At 34.4% G+C, this 14,989-nt stretch overlaps 1 protein-coding gene across 1 annotated transcript in view; it reads right to left on the reverse strand.

Annotated features, from left to right (window-relative positions):
* Positions 1-468: 468 nt before the first annotated feature.
* hs3st4 (heparan sulfate (glucosamine) 3-O-sulfotransferase 4) overlaps positions 469-14,989 on the reverse strand; it is a 232,119-nt gene continuing 217,598 nt past the window's right edge. The window contains 1 exon segment of the mRNA NM_001080589.2: positions 469-1,123. Within this exon segment, the coding sequence (NP_001074058.2) occupies positions 469-1,123 (655 nt within the window).

The following is a 14,989-nucleotide window of genomic DNA, read 5'->3' on the forward strand; positions in this document are numbered from 1 at the left end:
TTTAGGACCCACAAATATCCTCTGTTATCAGAGTCAATTGTACTGCACTCACTGCTGGTGTGCGAAAAAGAGAGAAAACGAGAGAGAAAGAGATTAAAAAAGAAAACCCTCAGGGTGACGGCGGGACGGTAAGGACACTTAACTCATCGCATGCATGCATCATCATAGAAGACATGATTCATATAGCAACTCTTTCTCAACCCAAAAAACATGAATAAAATCCTCTTCTCTTGACAAATATAAATATATTTATGTTTGGGGTAATATGTACAATAACGTTTGCCATCGTAACACCACTGGGTACATTTTGTTGGGTGGGATTGACAGAGCAGATTTAGCACTCTTGCATTGAGGGGCACAAACTTTCGCACAAACAGCAACGATCGATTGACGTGTTGAAGCACGGATTGAATGAGCGAACGATGTGTGGGTGAAAAGGCTGGTGGTGCGGAGAGCAGCAGCAGGGTTTTAGTCCCTAGAACCAGGCGAGTTCCCATCCTCCTCCAGTTCCCATTGAAAGTTTTGCCCTGTCATTTGGTAGAACATCATGTTAAAGGGCTTATAGAATTTGTGCAGTCTGCGGATGACGTCAGGGTCAATTTTGGGGTGAGTTCTGCCCTTGGACTTGCCAAGGCACCGTGGGGTACTGCTGTCCTCGGGCTTCTTTAAGCAAGGGAATCCCTTAGTTTTATTAAAATAAAAGTGTTTGTCTGTAACAATTCGCTTGAGTCCCAGAAAATCCTGCACTTTTGCCATCTCTCCTGCCGGATCAACAATAAGCCGCTCTCCGCTGACAAAGTGCATCTGCGAGAGTGGGAAATACTGCATCCAGCTTTCCAAGTGAAGAGCATAGATCCCTATTCTGAGTGCGCTCCACGAAGCGTCGATCAGTCCAAGCGTTCGGTTCTTGAACGCCAGCACCTCAAACGTAGGGATCTCGGGCCTCTTGGAGAGAGTTTGTGTGTAGTCTGAAATGGCTCTTGTGACTGGATTGCGCACCACAATGATTAGTTTGATGTCTCTGGCCATGGTGTGGATTCGTTTTGGCGCGCTGTTGGTCACGAAGTAGCTGGGAGTTTTCTCCATCGTGATCTGACCCTCAAGAGTGGATGGCATCAGCTCTCTGTGAACAGCAAAAGGAAGACAAGAGAATTAGTGTGAAGCCTGGCACAATCCTTTGTGTAATTTAATTTATTTTTTTTTGTAATCATTTTGGGCTGTGTTGATGCAAAGTTGGCAAAAATGTGTTTTTATTTACATTTTCAGACTTTGTTTTATTTGATTTTCATTTTAGAAATCTATAAATAGAAATATCTATAAATATTTTAGAAATACAGGTACATACAAAGTCCGTTAGTGGTTGCCCACTTTTTAATGATGTTTAAGATGTTTTAAGCTTTAAATAAAAACATCTGCTAAAAAATAAATAAAACTTTAGCGAGAATCAAACCCTCTCCACTTGCATCATTAGACCACATGCTCTACCGATTGAGCTACATAAGCACACACAAAAAGCCTCGGATCTTTAAGGTGGTCCCAGCTACCTCAAGAGGTTTTTAGATACAAGTTGCAAAAAGCTATATTAGGAAATAAAAAAGCAAAATATAAAGCTGTGAACTAATGTCCTTCCTGAAAGACAAAATAATAAAATGAGGCTATGGAATATATCGTTAGTTTGAAAACAAAACAAAACAATTTTAGAATTTGTACACACAGGAACTTCAGGACATAATTTTAGTATACTAACCCAGTAAAACAGATTATTAACATATTATTATTAAATATTAACATGTTTAATAATAATAACAATACATTTTATTTTGAATGCACTTTTTTTAAAACCCAAAGGGCTACAACAACATAGAAGTCAAACATGCAATAAAACACAAGGATTTAACATAGAAAAGTTATAAAAATAAACTAAAATATAAAATGTATATTTTAAAATGCAGTCTTAAAAAACATAAGTCTTAAAACTAGCTAGTGTGGAGTAAGGTAGAGCATTCCATAACCTGGCTGCAGCAACATAGAAGACTCTCACACCATTGGTTTCAGTCTACTTTCATTCCATATAGTATCAACATTATGAGCCCTCCTGAATTATTGGCCCACTATATATATTTTCCCCCAATTTCTAGATGTTTTTCAACAAATTTCAAAGGTTTGCTCTGTAGACAATTGAATGAAATATATATATAAAAGGGCTAATAATATTTTCTTTTAAATGCACTGTAAAACCCAAAAAGTTAAGGTCAAACCATTTGAGTAAACCGATTGCAACAAACCATTTAAGTTCAAAAACTAATCCTAATGAGTACTGTGAACTTAATCCATTTGAGTAAAAGAAACAATTTAAGAACAGCAAAACCCAATAAATGAAGAGAACTCAAACCAGCTGAGTACTGTAAAACCCCCAAAAAAGTTAAGGCAACTCAAACCTTTGGAGAAAACCGATTGCTTCAAACCATTTGAGTTAAAAAAAAAAATGATCAATGAAAGTACTCTGAACTTACTCCATTTAAGTTAAAGTAATGATGTATTTAATTAACTCATTAACTTCAAAACTGAGTTTAAATCTATTTTTAAATGAGTAGAATAAACTTTCGGTCAATTGTAATTTAACTACACTCATTTAATTTGATAACATTGACTATTGGGTTTTACAGTGTGGTAAAAAAAAAAGTATATATATATAAAAAAAAAAAAAAAAAAAAAAAAATATATATATATATATATATATATATATATATATATTGTAGGAAATACTGTGGAAATTTCCTGGTCTGTTAAAAATCATTTGGGAAATATTTAGAAAAAAATTTAATGAATAATAAAAAATAAATAAATAAATCACAGGAAGTCTAATAATTTTGACTTCAACTGTATACACAATATTTTGATAATAGACATTTTGATCATTGTAAGACTGTAAATAATAATGAATTAAGGATACACAAGCACTTAATGCATTACTATTTTATACATGTGAATGGACTAAAATAGGAGATTTAAATCCTTATAATAATTGCATTTTGGAAGATTTCATCAGTACTGATGCAAAAAAATAAAACAATTTATGATGTTTTTACATATTTTTTTTCTATGTTGATGTTCTTCCTCAACAGATGTGTAACTTTTTACATGATGTGCAAAGCTTAACACAGCCATCTTTATCATTAAACACAGCACCCAAGGCCAAAATGGTAAATTGATTTAGTCGTAAATTATTTGAAATTACACGTGAAAATAAGTGCTATTATCACTGGACATAATGTGGCGAAGTAGAAGCGTACAGCTAATTACAGGCACAGCGTAACAACAAGAGATAAAAGAGAGAAGATGAAACGTGTACGAGAGATCACTGCTTAATGACTCCATCTGTGTTACTCCTGGCGCTGTTTGGGAACTTTAATAACCAGTTCACTGAATATCATTAATAGTGCTGAGCCTGGGGTATTGTTTTAGCATGCATGTACTCAGAGACGTGTTACAGAGACTTTGTAGAACATTTTTTATTATTTATTTATTTTTAATGTGTGTGTGTAGGTGACAATGCAGTTTAAGCACTTAAACAACAACAACAACAACAACAATGATAATGATAATAATAATAATAATAATAATAATAATAATAATAATAATAATAATAATAATAACAACAATAATAATAATAATAATAATAATAATAATAATGAAAAATAGTGTGAAACATTCTCAGCAGAATGCTATAACAACAACACTCATAATCACTTAATAATAATAATAATAATAATAATAATAATAATAATAATAATAATAATAATAATAATAATAACAATAATAAACAATAAATAATGTTTGTCATGTATTTATGTTGGTATTACGATATCATAATATAACCTGTATATTTAAAACTAAATATGAAAAATAAATAAATAAATAAATAAATAAATAAATAAATAAATAAATAAATAAATAAATAAATAAATAAATAAATAAATAAATAAATAAATAAACAAATAAATACATAGAAGAATAAAAAAATATATAAATAATAAATACAAAAAAAAAACACAAAAAGAAATGGATTTATATATTTACAGTGGTATACATATCGGCTATGAAGTCACGACTCATAAGAGCGGTTATTTGATTAAAAAAAATAAAAAATAAAAAAACATTATTGCTTTAGATCTTAAATAAAGATTATAACATAAAACAACATCATGCATGCATATTACATACAGCTGTTCTATTTTAGTTGAATCAGTTGACTGTTAAAATTCTAATTGTTAACCCATCTGGTAGAGTTATTAAATAAATAACCCAATACATGTTAAAAATAACCCAACAAAGCAGCAAATATTTAACCTAACTGGTTTAGTTATTAATAAATAACCCAATAAAGGTTAAAATATTATTACCTCAGCCATTTATTTATAAATAAATAACTGAAGGTTTTTTTGCATATACAAAATTTTTCATAGATATTTTAATAATATTCTAATTCTTTTTGGCTTTGGTAATGGCGTTGACCCATTCAATGCATTGCTGAATATTGCCAAAAATATACTATGTAAATAAGACTAGTTCTGCCGTACAGATTCACAAGTGATAATTATTATTTACGTTACATGTACAAAGAAATAAAGGTACATTCGCTTTTAAGAATGGAATTACAGTGATATGTAGTAAGTAGTATGTAGTAAGCCAGCAGGGAGTGCTCAACCTGCATTCTGTGTACTGTAAGTCCTAATGCCCCAGTGTCGTGAAGGGAACACTTTACTCTCAGTGAGTGCCGTATTTCAGATGAGACGTCCGTATTTCAGATGAGAAGTCCTGACTCACTGTGGTCATTAAAAATCCCCGGGCCTTGCAGATCATGGTCTCCCAATCATCCCCATCTACCAAATTGGCTCTATCACTGTCTATCCACACCAACAATAGCGGGTGTGTTGTCAGCGCATTGGCGCCATTGTCCTGTCTTGTGCCTGCCGTCACATCATCCAAGTGGATGCTATACACTGGGATGGTGTGGAGAGAGTCCCCCCACACACACAATTTACCAATGTATTACTAGGGTGGATGTAATAATGAGGTATCTAAAATGTTCCAGAAGAAAATTTGAATTAAAAGCAACATTTAAAATTTCCATTACACTAAGTATGGAAGAAAAAAAAAAGCATATTCTTTTTTTTTTCACTCCGGGCATGACCTTTCATATCTTATTATTCTGATTTAATGTTCAAATGGCTCACTGGAAAGACAACTTTATTAAACATGACATTTTCTGTCACATGCGATGTTTGCGCGTTGAACAATATGTCTGAATGATTAAAGTCAGCTGTTTGTCACCGTATGAAGGATTGTCTTCAACTTTTTATCATCAAGATCAAACTGGGAGATGACTCTGAGCGGCAGGAGAGAATCGTTTATGAGTGAAGGAAATAAAATAAATATCTCTCTCGGTTTTGGGCTTACACTGCCATGTGATCCATGCCTCGGGAGTGCAAAACAAATGAATATTTAGCAAGTTCCCTGCTCTATGATCTATTCATACTGATCTATTCAATGCGATCCTCATTAACGCTCACAACAAGAATCTGACCTAAATTTATGACTACATAATTAATTTGCTTTCAGTTCTGTGTAATTGAGACAACACAAGACTCATCAGTACATTAAAAAATTTTACATTATATATTTGAACCATTGACCATCCTGTAAAATGTTTTTTGTTTATATATTTTCAACATGAGATATTTTCAACATATTTTAAACATATTAATTTTAATAACTAACTTTAATTTTCTTTGCCATGACAGTACATACTATTTCCGTGGTTATTTTGCCGGAGACTAATATTCAGCTTGAAGTGTAAATTAAAGGTTTAATTAGGAAAATTATGTTAACTAGTAGGCATGCACCGATATGGATTTTTTTTTGGCAGATGTCGATAATCGATAACTCTTAAGATTTGGAGGCTGATGACCAATATATTAGGTGATAAATAAAACTATTTTCAAAAAATCTATATAACTAATTTCAAAATGTTATATTGTTATACAGCAACCAACCGATTTTATTTTAAAAACTTCATTAACGTTTGAACTGATCTTATGAACTGAATAGCCTAGCTAAAACAAGCTATAATTTCAACATTGCGAGGTAATCATATAGATCAGTATTCACGATTTCACATAAATCAGCATGCCAAAAATAACTTATTTCCTTTTCTTCGCATAGCAAATTAACATGCAACTTGACTGTTGCATAAAAAATAGGTTAAAAAACAAAATGTGATTTAATTAACAAACAAGTAAAATAAACTGAAACCAGCTCACCCTAGTTACTTACTGAGTTATCAATGCACAGCTATACCACTCAAAGAAAGGACAAACTTTGAAGGAATAAACAATGTGAGGAAAGCTCTGTTATAGTGTACTGAACAAGTTTGAACAAGTTCGACCCACGCTTGGGCGAGGGAGGCAGTTCTGTACAATTCTGTAATATTTCAGCTGTAAAGATATTGGCTTAATTTTGATATCAGATAAATAACATTAAAAATAGCATTTATTGGCCGATATTGATATGGCCACCGATATATCGTGCAACCCTATTAACAAGGTAAGTTTATCACAATTGTATTGTTATTTAAGCATGTCATGGGACAACAGGGGTTTGGTCTGTTGCCAATCGGATGAGAAAAAAAAATAAAAATAAAATTACCCTCTAAAGATATAAACAGGGTCGGGAAAGCTAAATATTTTAGGGAAATATATTTATGTAAATAAAATATCATTTATTATTTAAAAATATTTATAAAATATTCAGGTGTTTTACACTCAAATTTACACTCTGAATTTTACTGCATGTTGGGAAAGCTAACAAATTTTTAGGGAAATATATTTACGTAAATAAAATATAATTTATGGTTTGTGAATATTTATACAATTTTCAGCAATTTAACACTCAAATTTACAATCTTATTTGTACTTGTTTAAACTACTTGATTAAAATAAGCCCAAATAACACAATTCTCAAGATTTCTTACTGCTTATATGATCAATCAACTTTAATTTGTGAAAGAAATATTTTTTTTCAACTGGTTTGTGTTGGAATTTTTAGAGTATAGTTTGACATATACATTTAGTTCTCCATATAAATTATATAGTAAAATGCTAAAGGTGCAGTATTTAAGTTTGACATCCAGTGGTCAAACTAGGTATTGCACTCCTGGTTCAAAAACACGTGCAAGAACAAGTTACCAGATTTATAACATCAACAAAGGCTAATTTAGCTCATGTTCCAAATAAAAGCAATGGGTATAGAAGGAATATGTTCTATAATAAAATAAGTCATTGTCTTTCAATGCATGAAATTTATATTTTTAGAAATAACTCTATTTCTTGCAGCTGACCATCAGAAAACTGACAATGATCCCCTCAGGTACATGCCGTGTGCTTTATTTAGTGTTAAATGATAATAAGGTAAGTTTGAAAGCCAATTTACCTGACATTTATTGACATACTATTGAATGTAGCAGCAGATAGTTCACCTCAGATCTTGCATACTTTAAGAGCCTCCATGACTGAATTAATCATATACATGGTTTTCCACACAAATTCAGAGCAGAATGTCTGACTTCAGCATTGCTTTTCAGATAAACAAGAGTGTTCACTTAGGATGTTTCTTAAATATCTGCAAACATATTATGGTATTTTTATTTTGCTTTAGAAGAGTAAAAAACTTACATGCAGCACCTTTAATTTTTAGTTTCTACAAAAAGTCTAATAACAGTTGCAAGTGTCTCCATTATCCTCTCAATCAATCAATCAATCAATCAATCAATCAATCAATCAATCAATCAAAATCAGTTTTACAGCAAGAAAATTACAATTACTAAAATATCTAAAAAAATATTTCTAAACTAAGCACAAATCAAGCCAACATTATTTTGAAAAAAAAAAATAAATAAAAATAAATAAATAAATAAATATTCAGCAATTCAGCAATTCAGCAAACATTAAAAATAAAATAAAATAAAATAAAATAAAATAAAATAAAATAAAATAAAATAAAATAAAATAAAATAAATAAAATAAATAAAATAACTTGAAAACTGGTAGGAAAAAAATAAACGAATAAATGCAAATAGTAACAAACTGCTTGATTGATTGATTGCTTGATTGATGCAGTGTTGGTAATAGTGCAAATAATAATAATAATAATAATAATAATAATAATAATAATAATAATAATAACTGAAGGTAAACATCCACTTCTGCTGCTGCATTATCCAGCACCCGAAGCCAAATATAAACTTTTTGTCCAGCAATTTCATATGAGTTAAATCATTACAGGCTGAAGGTCTGACTTTAGGGCACTACAGTTAAAGAGCAGGTCTTTAACTTTAGCTGAAGCCTGTCAAATTGTTCAGCCATCTTTATTATATAATTCCTGACATGTTTGCTTTTCTCGTTGCATTTGACCTTTTCCAGTTTTACCGGCGCGCACAAAATATATAAATAAACCTTTGCTAAACCTGCCAAATAAACAAAACCTCAAACCTTTGAACACCTTGTTACAAGCACTTTCTCCAACCTACGAGCGCATAAAAGCTTTACATAAGTTACTTTCTGCTGTATCTGTGCGCGGTCTGTAAATGAAGGATGGAAGTAAAGCATTATTATGCTTTGTTGGTCCCTTTAACCTCTCTTATTTCCACTCAGACTGTCATCTGCTGCTCATCATTATTATTATCACATTTAATGTCAACAAACAAGCTAGGCGTAAGAACTCAAGTTATTCATGTTAACACTTATTATCTGTCAGTTCAACAAGTGACACAATGAAGATGCTCTTATTCTGCTGCAAAATCTCCAACCCCGCAGCTGATGTGAAGGATTTACTGCTGTGACTTTACTCAAAAATCATATTACTGATGCAATGAGCAATAACGTTTGATACAAAAAGATTCCATATTGTAAATAACAATCATAGCAGCTGCTTTGTCACATTCACTACTGTTAGTGATTCCTCATTATTACAAATACTTGTATAGATCTTCTTATTAAACCATTGGTAAATAATAAAATAATTTTTATGTTATATTTAAGGCTTGTACACACCGGGACGTTTTTCGTTTGGTCACTCACTCACTCGCTCGCTCACTCACTCACTCACTCACTCACTCACTCACTCACTCACTCACTCACTGAAAAACTGATAATCTCACTCACTCAATCACAAAAATCTTCACTCATTCATTGTTATAAATAATAATTGACTCATTAGCACACTCATTTACAGATTGACTCACTCACAATACTACTGTACATACTCCTTTACACACTCACTCACTTACTCACCCACTCACATATTCACTCCTTTACTTACTCACTGTCATGCATAAATCACTCACTTACTCTCACAAACTCACAAACTGATTCACTCACTCACTTTCTCACTCACTCACTCACTCACTCACTCACAAACTGACTCACTCATGCACTCACTGTCATACTGAGTAATTCACTCACTCACAAACTGAAAAAACTCACTCACTGTCATACTGAGAAGTTCACTCAATCACTAACTCACTCACCCACTCACAGACTCACAAACTGACTAACTCTCACACTGACACACTCACTCACAAACTAAATCACTCACTCACATACTCATTCAATCACTCACAAATTGACTCACTTGTTCACTCACTGCCATACTGAGTAATTCAATCACTTACAGACTGAATTATAAACTGACTCCCTCTCAAACTGATTCACTCAATCACAAACTAACTAACTCATTTGCACACTCACATACTCCTTCATTCACTCGGAAAACAGACTAACTCACTTAATGTCATACTGAGTAATTCACTCATTCACCTCATTCACTCTTCATTCTATCTCACTTACATACTTGCTCACTCATTCATATACTCACTTTTTCACTCCTTCACTCACTGTCATGCTGAGTAATTCACTCATTAGTCACTCAAGTACTCACATAATGACCCTCTCGCTCATCATCATACTGAGTAATTCACTTATTTACTCACTCACTCACTTACTCACAGAAAAAACTCACAAACTTGCCCACTCTCAAACTGACTAACTCAATCACTCACTCACAAAATAACTCATTCACATGCTCCTTCACTCACTCACAAACTGACTCACTCATTCACTCACTTACATACTGACCAATTCACTCACTCACTCACTCACTCACTCACTCACTCACTCACAGACTAGGACGCGCACTCACATACTCACTCTTTCACTCACTCACAAACTGACTCACTGTCATACTGAGTAATTCACTCATTCATCTCACTCCTCCTTTTATCTCACTCAATCACATACTCACATATTAACTCTTTCACAAACTGACTCACTAACTCACTGCCATACTGATTAATTTACTCATTTATCTCACTCACTCCTCATTTATTTCACTCATTCACAAACTACCTCACACTCTCACTCACTCACTCACTCACTCATTGAGTAAATCACAAACTGAATCACTCTCAAACTGACTAACTCAATTACTCACTCACAAACTAACTCATTCACATACTCCACTCACTCACAAACTGACTCACTCATTTACTCAGTTACATACTGAGTAATTCACTCACTCACTCACTCACTCACTCACAGATGAACGCACTCACTCACATACTCACTCTTTCACTCACTCACAAACTGACTTACTGTCATACTGAGTAATTCACTCATTCATCTCACTCATCATTCTATCTCACTCACTCACATACACCTTCACTCTCTCACAAACTGACTCACTAACTCACTGCTGTACTGACTAATTTAGTCATTCATCTCAGTAACTCCTCTTTTTATCTCACTCATTAACAAACTATCCCATTCTCTCACTCACTCATTCACAAAATATCTCACTCTCTCACTTACTCCCTTACTCACTCACTGACTCACTCACTCATCCACTCACTCACTTACTCACTCACTCACTCACTCACTCACTCACTCACTCACTCACTCACTCACTCACTCACTCACTCACTCACTCACTCACTCACTCACAGAGTAACTCAGAAACTGGCTCACTCTAAAACTAACTCAATTCACTCACTCACTCACAAACTAACTCATTCACATACTACTTCAATCACTCACAAACTGACTCACTCATTCACTCACTTACATACTGAGTAATTCACTCACTCACTCACTCACTCAACCACAGACTAACACACTCACTCAAATACTGACTTACTTTCATTCTGAGTAATTCACTTATTCATCTCACTTCTCATTATATTTCATTCACTCCTTCACTCTCTCACAATCTGACTCACTCACTTAATGTCATACTAAGTAATTCACTCATTTATCTTATTCATCTTTCTATCTCACTCACTCACATACTACTTCACTCTCTCACAAACTGGCTCACTAACTCACTGCCATACTGACTAATTTACTCATTTATTTCACTCACTCTTCATTTTATCTCACTCTCTTACTTACTCATTTACAAAATATTCCCACTCTCACTCACTAACTCACTTTTTCGCTCACTCACTCACTCACTCACTCACTCACTCACTCACTCACTCACTCACTCACTCACAAACTGAATCACTCACAAACTGAATCACTCACTGTCATACTGAGTAGTTCACTTTTAAACTGACTTACTCGCAAACTCACTCACTCACTCACTCACTCACTCACTCACTCACTCACTCACTCACTCACTTACTCACTTTCTTATTATACAATGTGTTTGAATATATCTCATTGTTTTATTGTCTGTTATATTGCATTTGCTGTTTTGAAGAGTTATGTCAATTGTAAGAAAGCAGAGAAAAAAGGCATACAAAATACTGCATAACACAATATTGCTGATCATACCGTCTCTTCCAATTTACATCCAGCAAGCCATCAGAAGTGACAGCTGTCGCTCTCAACCAAATATGGCAATAGCACGAACCAATCAATCACTGCATGCTGGACACTTTTTAAATGAGCATCTCAGAGGGCTGCATAGGAATTCTCCTTGTGGAACACATCAAATAGAGTACATATATCCTCCATGCCCCTCAGCACACGCATACACACACACATACACACTCGCTCACAAGTGCCTCTGTAATTTCATTTCTGTAACAGTATTGCACTTCTGATGGGTAATTTCCCAATGGATTATGCTTTGCTCAACATGCTATAGAGCTGTGGCTACTTCTAGAGCAGTAATGGGATATAAAACACATCTGTAGATAGCACACTGACTAGAAGCAGTATTAGTTTTCATTACATTCCATCAATGTTCTACAGTTCCTCTGCGCAATAATGAACGAGTAAAGATTTTTCGCCCTCTCAAGGTCTTCAGGAGTCGACTATTTAAAGGCCACGACAAAGTCTACGTTGGGATTTGTTTGCTTGCAAGTCGAATTAAAATAAATAAATAAAAACTTGCTGAGAGCGACCGAAACGGAGAAAAAGCCCATAATGAATCACCTTGCATTCACCTATGTAAATCGCATCTAAAGTACAGCAGGTCTCGATGTTTAATAACAACACGTCATGCTTCTCAGGACGAAACGCTCCGTCAACAGGACAGATGACTGACGCTCAAGGTAACCTTCTTCATTTAAGACCAGCACATAACCGGCCATTGTCCTCATCAAGCTCTATGCAACTCATTATATGTGTAATTGAAAAAATATGGAGATTACGGAGGCGCGCGATACGTTCATTTGTGATTGAGGTCGAACTCATTTTGATTGTGAGCAAATCAGTCATGGATGGTGTACATTTAAAATGTCAGAGGGAGGGAGAGGTGGGAAAGAAAACAGAATGCTGATAAACAAGCTAATTTTCCTACGCGCCGCGGATGACTCGGCTGGCCTTGCACTCAGCTGGAACGGTGAAAAAACAGATACAAATGGTTAACAATTGCTTTTGCCTGCATGAGGAGTGCAGCATGACACGGGTCATTCGGGTGGGCAGGTAAATACAGCATGCCAGGCTGAAAAGGCTTCCCTTGCCATCTGCTGTTTACCTATTCGTGCAAATCGCATAATATACCGGAGCTATTTGTCTATAGGCCTTGCTTTGCTTGCATAACGCTTGGATAAACATGCTTAGGACAACTAGACTTAAATAAGATAAATTCCTTTGTAGCTCCGGGGATCATTTTATGAGGAGTTCATTTTTTCTGCTTAATACATGGAACAAAAGAGAAAGGGAGAGACAAAACTCCACAGTGCATTGATTATTGTGAAAGTCAGGTTGTGTAAGTTTTTTTTTTTCCTTATTTCATAATTTATTTTACATTTAAGAGGCGTACCGCAAATGGCAGGTTGAGCGCAGTTGAAATAGAAGAAACAGCAGTGTAATGAACATCATTTTTTTGGTTGAATGTTGCTTTTAGAGAGCAAAACTATATTGCCTCTTTGTGCTTTGAAGTTAAAAGCATTCTAATTGCCATTTGCTGTACGAGGCAGAGAAAGATAATGCACGATCCAGAGGTTTTATTTTACATGGTATTTCACCGGTTTATGTTTAAATGCATCTTCTAAGCCAGTCTCAGTCTCTCAGGCAGATAAAAAAAAAAAATCACTTATGGAGATTGTATAGACGTTTCACCTTTTGGCAGGGTGTTAGGGGACTGGTAGGGGGTTTGGGGGATGGTTTGACTCCAGTAATTAACACTTGATCTTCCTGAAGGACATCAAACCAATATGTGTGGGGTGGATCTGCCTTTAAATAGTGAGAAACAGATTTTAATGATCTTAAATAAAAATATCAAGAATAATAGTAATAGAAAATAAAAATATACATTTGATCACCACTATAGACCATTTTAAGAGATGTAAACAAGAGCAATGGTCCTAATGTATTTCCTGTTTTACATTTTTAATTTCTATAGCTTTCGAGAATCCGAAATGAGCCACATATTAATACATAATGTTATGGTAGCTGCAGTAACATAAAGGTAAGATTAAATTGCCTATTGTTGCAGTTATTAAATAGTTTGAAAACAAATGTTCATGGGTCAATGACAGCACAACATTGAAATGATCTGTAATAGATCATAATAAGGATGCCACGATTCTCAATGTTATATTAAACCATTCAGTACAACATATACGGTCCAATATGCACTTGGGAATAATTTATTTTTATTTGTATTTTTTTTAAATTATAATTTCTTTTCAGTTTTACGTTTAATTAATTTAAGTGCATTTTATTTCTCTCCGAATTGAGTGTTTGAGTGTGCCTGTAAGTCAGGGGTGTCCAAACTCGGTCCTGGAAGGCCGGTGTCCTGCAGATTTTAGCTCCAACTTGCTTCAACACACCTGCAGTGATGTTTCCAGAAAGCCTAGTAGGAGCTTGATTAGCTAGCCCAGGTGTGTCTGATTGGGGTTGGAACTAAAATATGCAGGACACCGGCCCTCCAGGACCGAGCTGAACATGCCTGCTGTAAGTCTACGAGCTGAGATGAGGAAACAACACCCTGTGAGTAAATATTCAATCACTATGCTTTAAAGTAAGGGGGTGCTTCACCATCATTCAACACTTTAACATGGCGAGCGGCGGTGAAGTAAGGCAACAGTACGAGGAAACGCAGGCGACTTTCAAATACACGGTGGGGGGACATTTTGGTTTTGCCGTTGAGTTTAATGGTGTGTAAAAATGACTGTGTGCAAACAATTTTACACGTATAGCCTACTCGAACAGAAACACTTCCAACATGACTGCACATATCACCGTCACCCAGCAATACCACTGTCTAAAGGCAGGATAGAAGAGAAGGTAATAAAGACCTCCAAAAAAAAATCCAGAATATTGACAGGCCTATCTTTATACAGAAGACCCTCAAAAGAATAGTTAGCTGATTGAAGTGAAATTGCAGTTTACATTTTTAATTAAGTAGACTGTTCTGGAGTACTGTTAAGTTTAATTACGATGGTTTATTTATGTTTACTGAAGTACAAATATGTTTA

Source organism: Danio rerio, chromosome 3, assembly GCF_052040795.2.
Source record: "Danio rerio strain M-AB ecotype USA chromosome 3, GRCz13ab, whole genome shotgun sequence".
Lineage (NCBI taxonomy): Eukaryota > Metazoa > Chordata > Actinopteri > Cypriniformes > Danionidae > Danio > Danio rerio.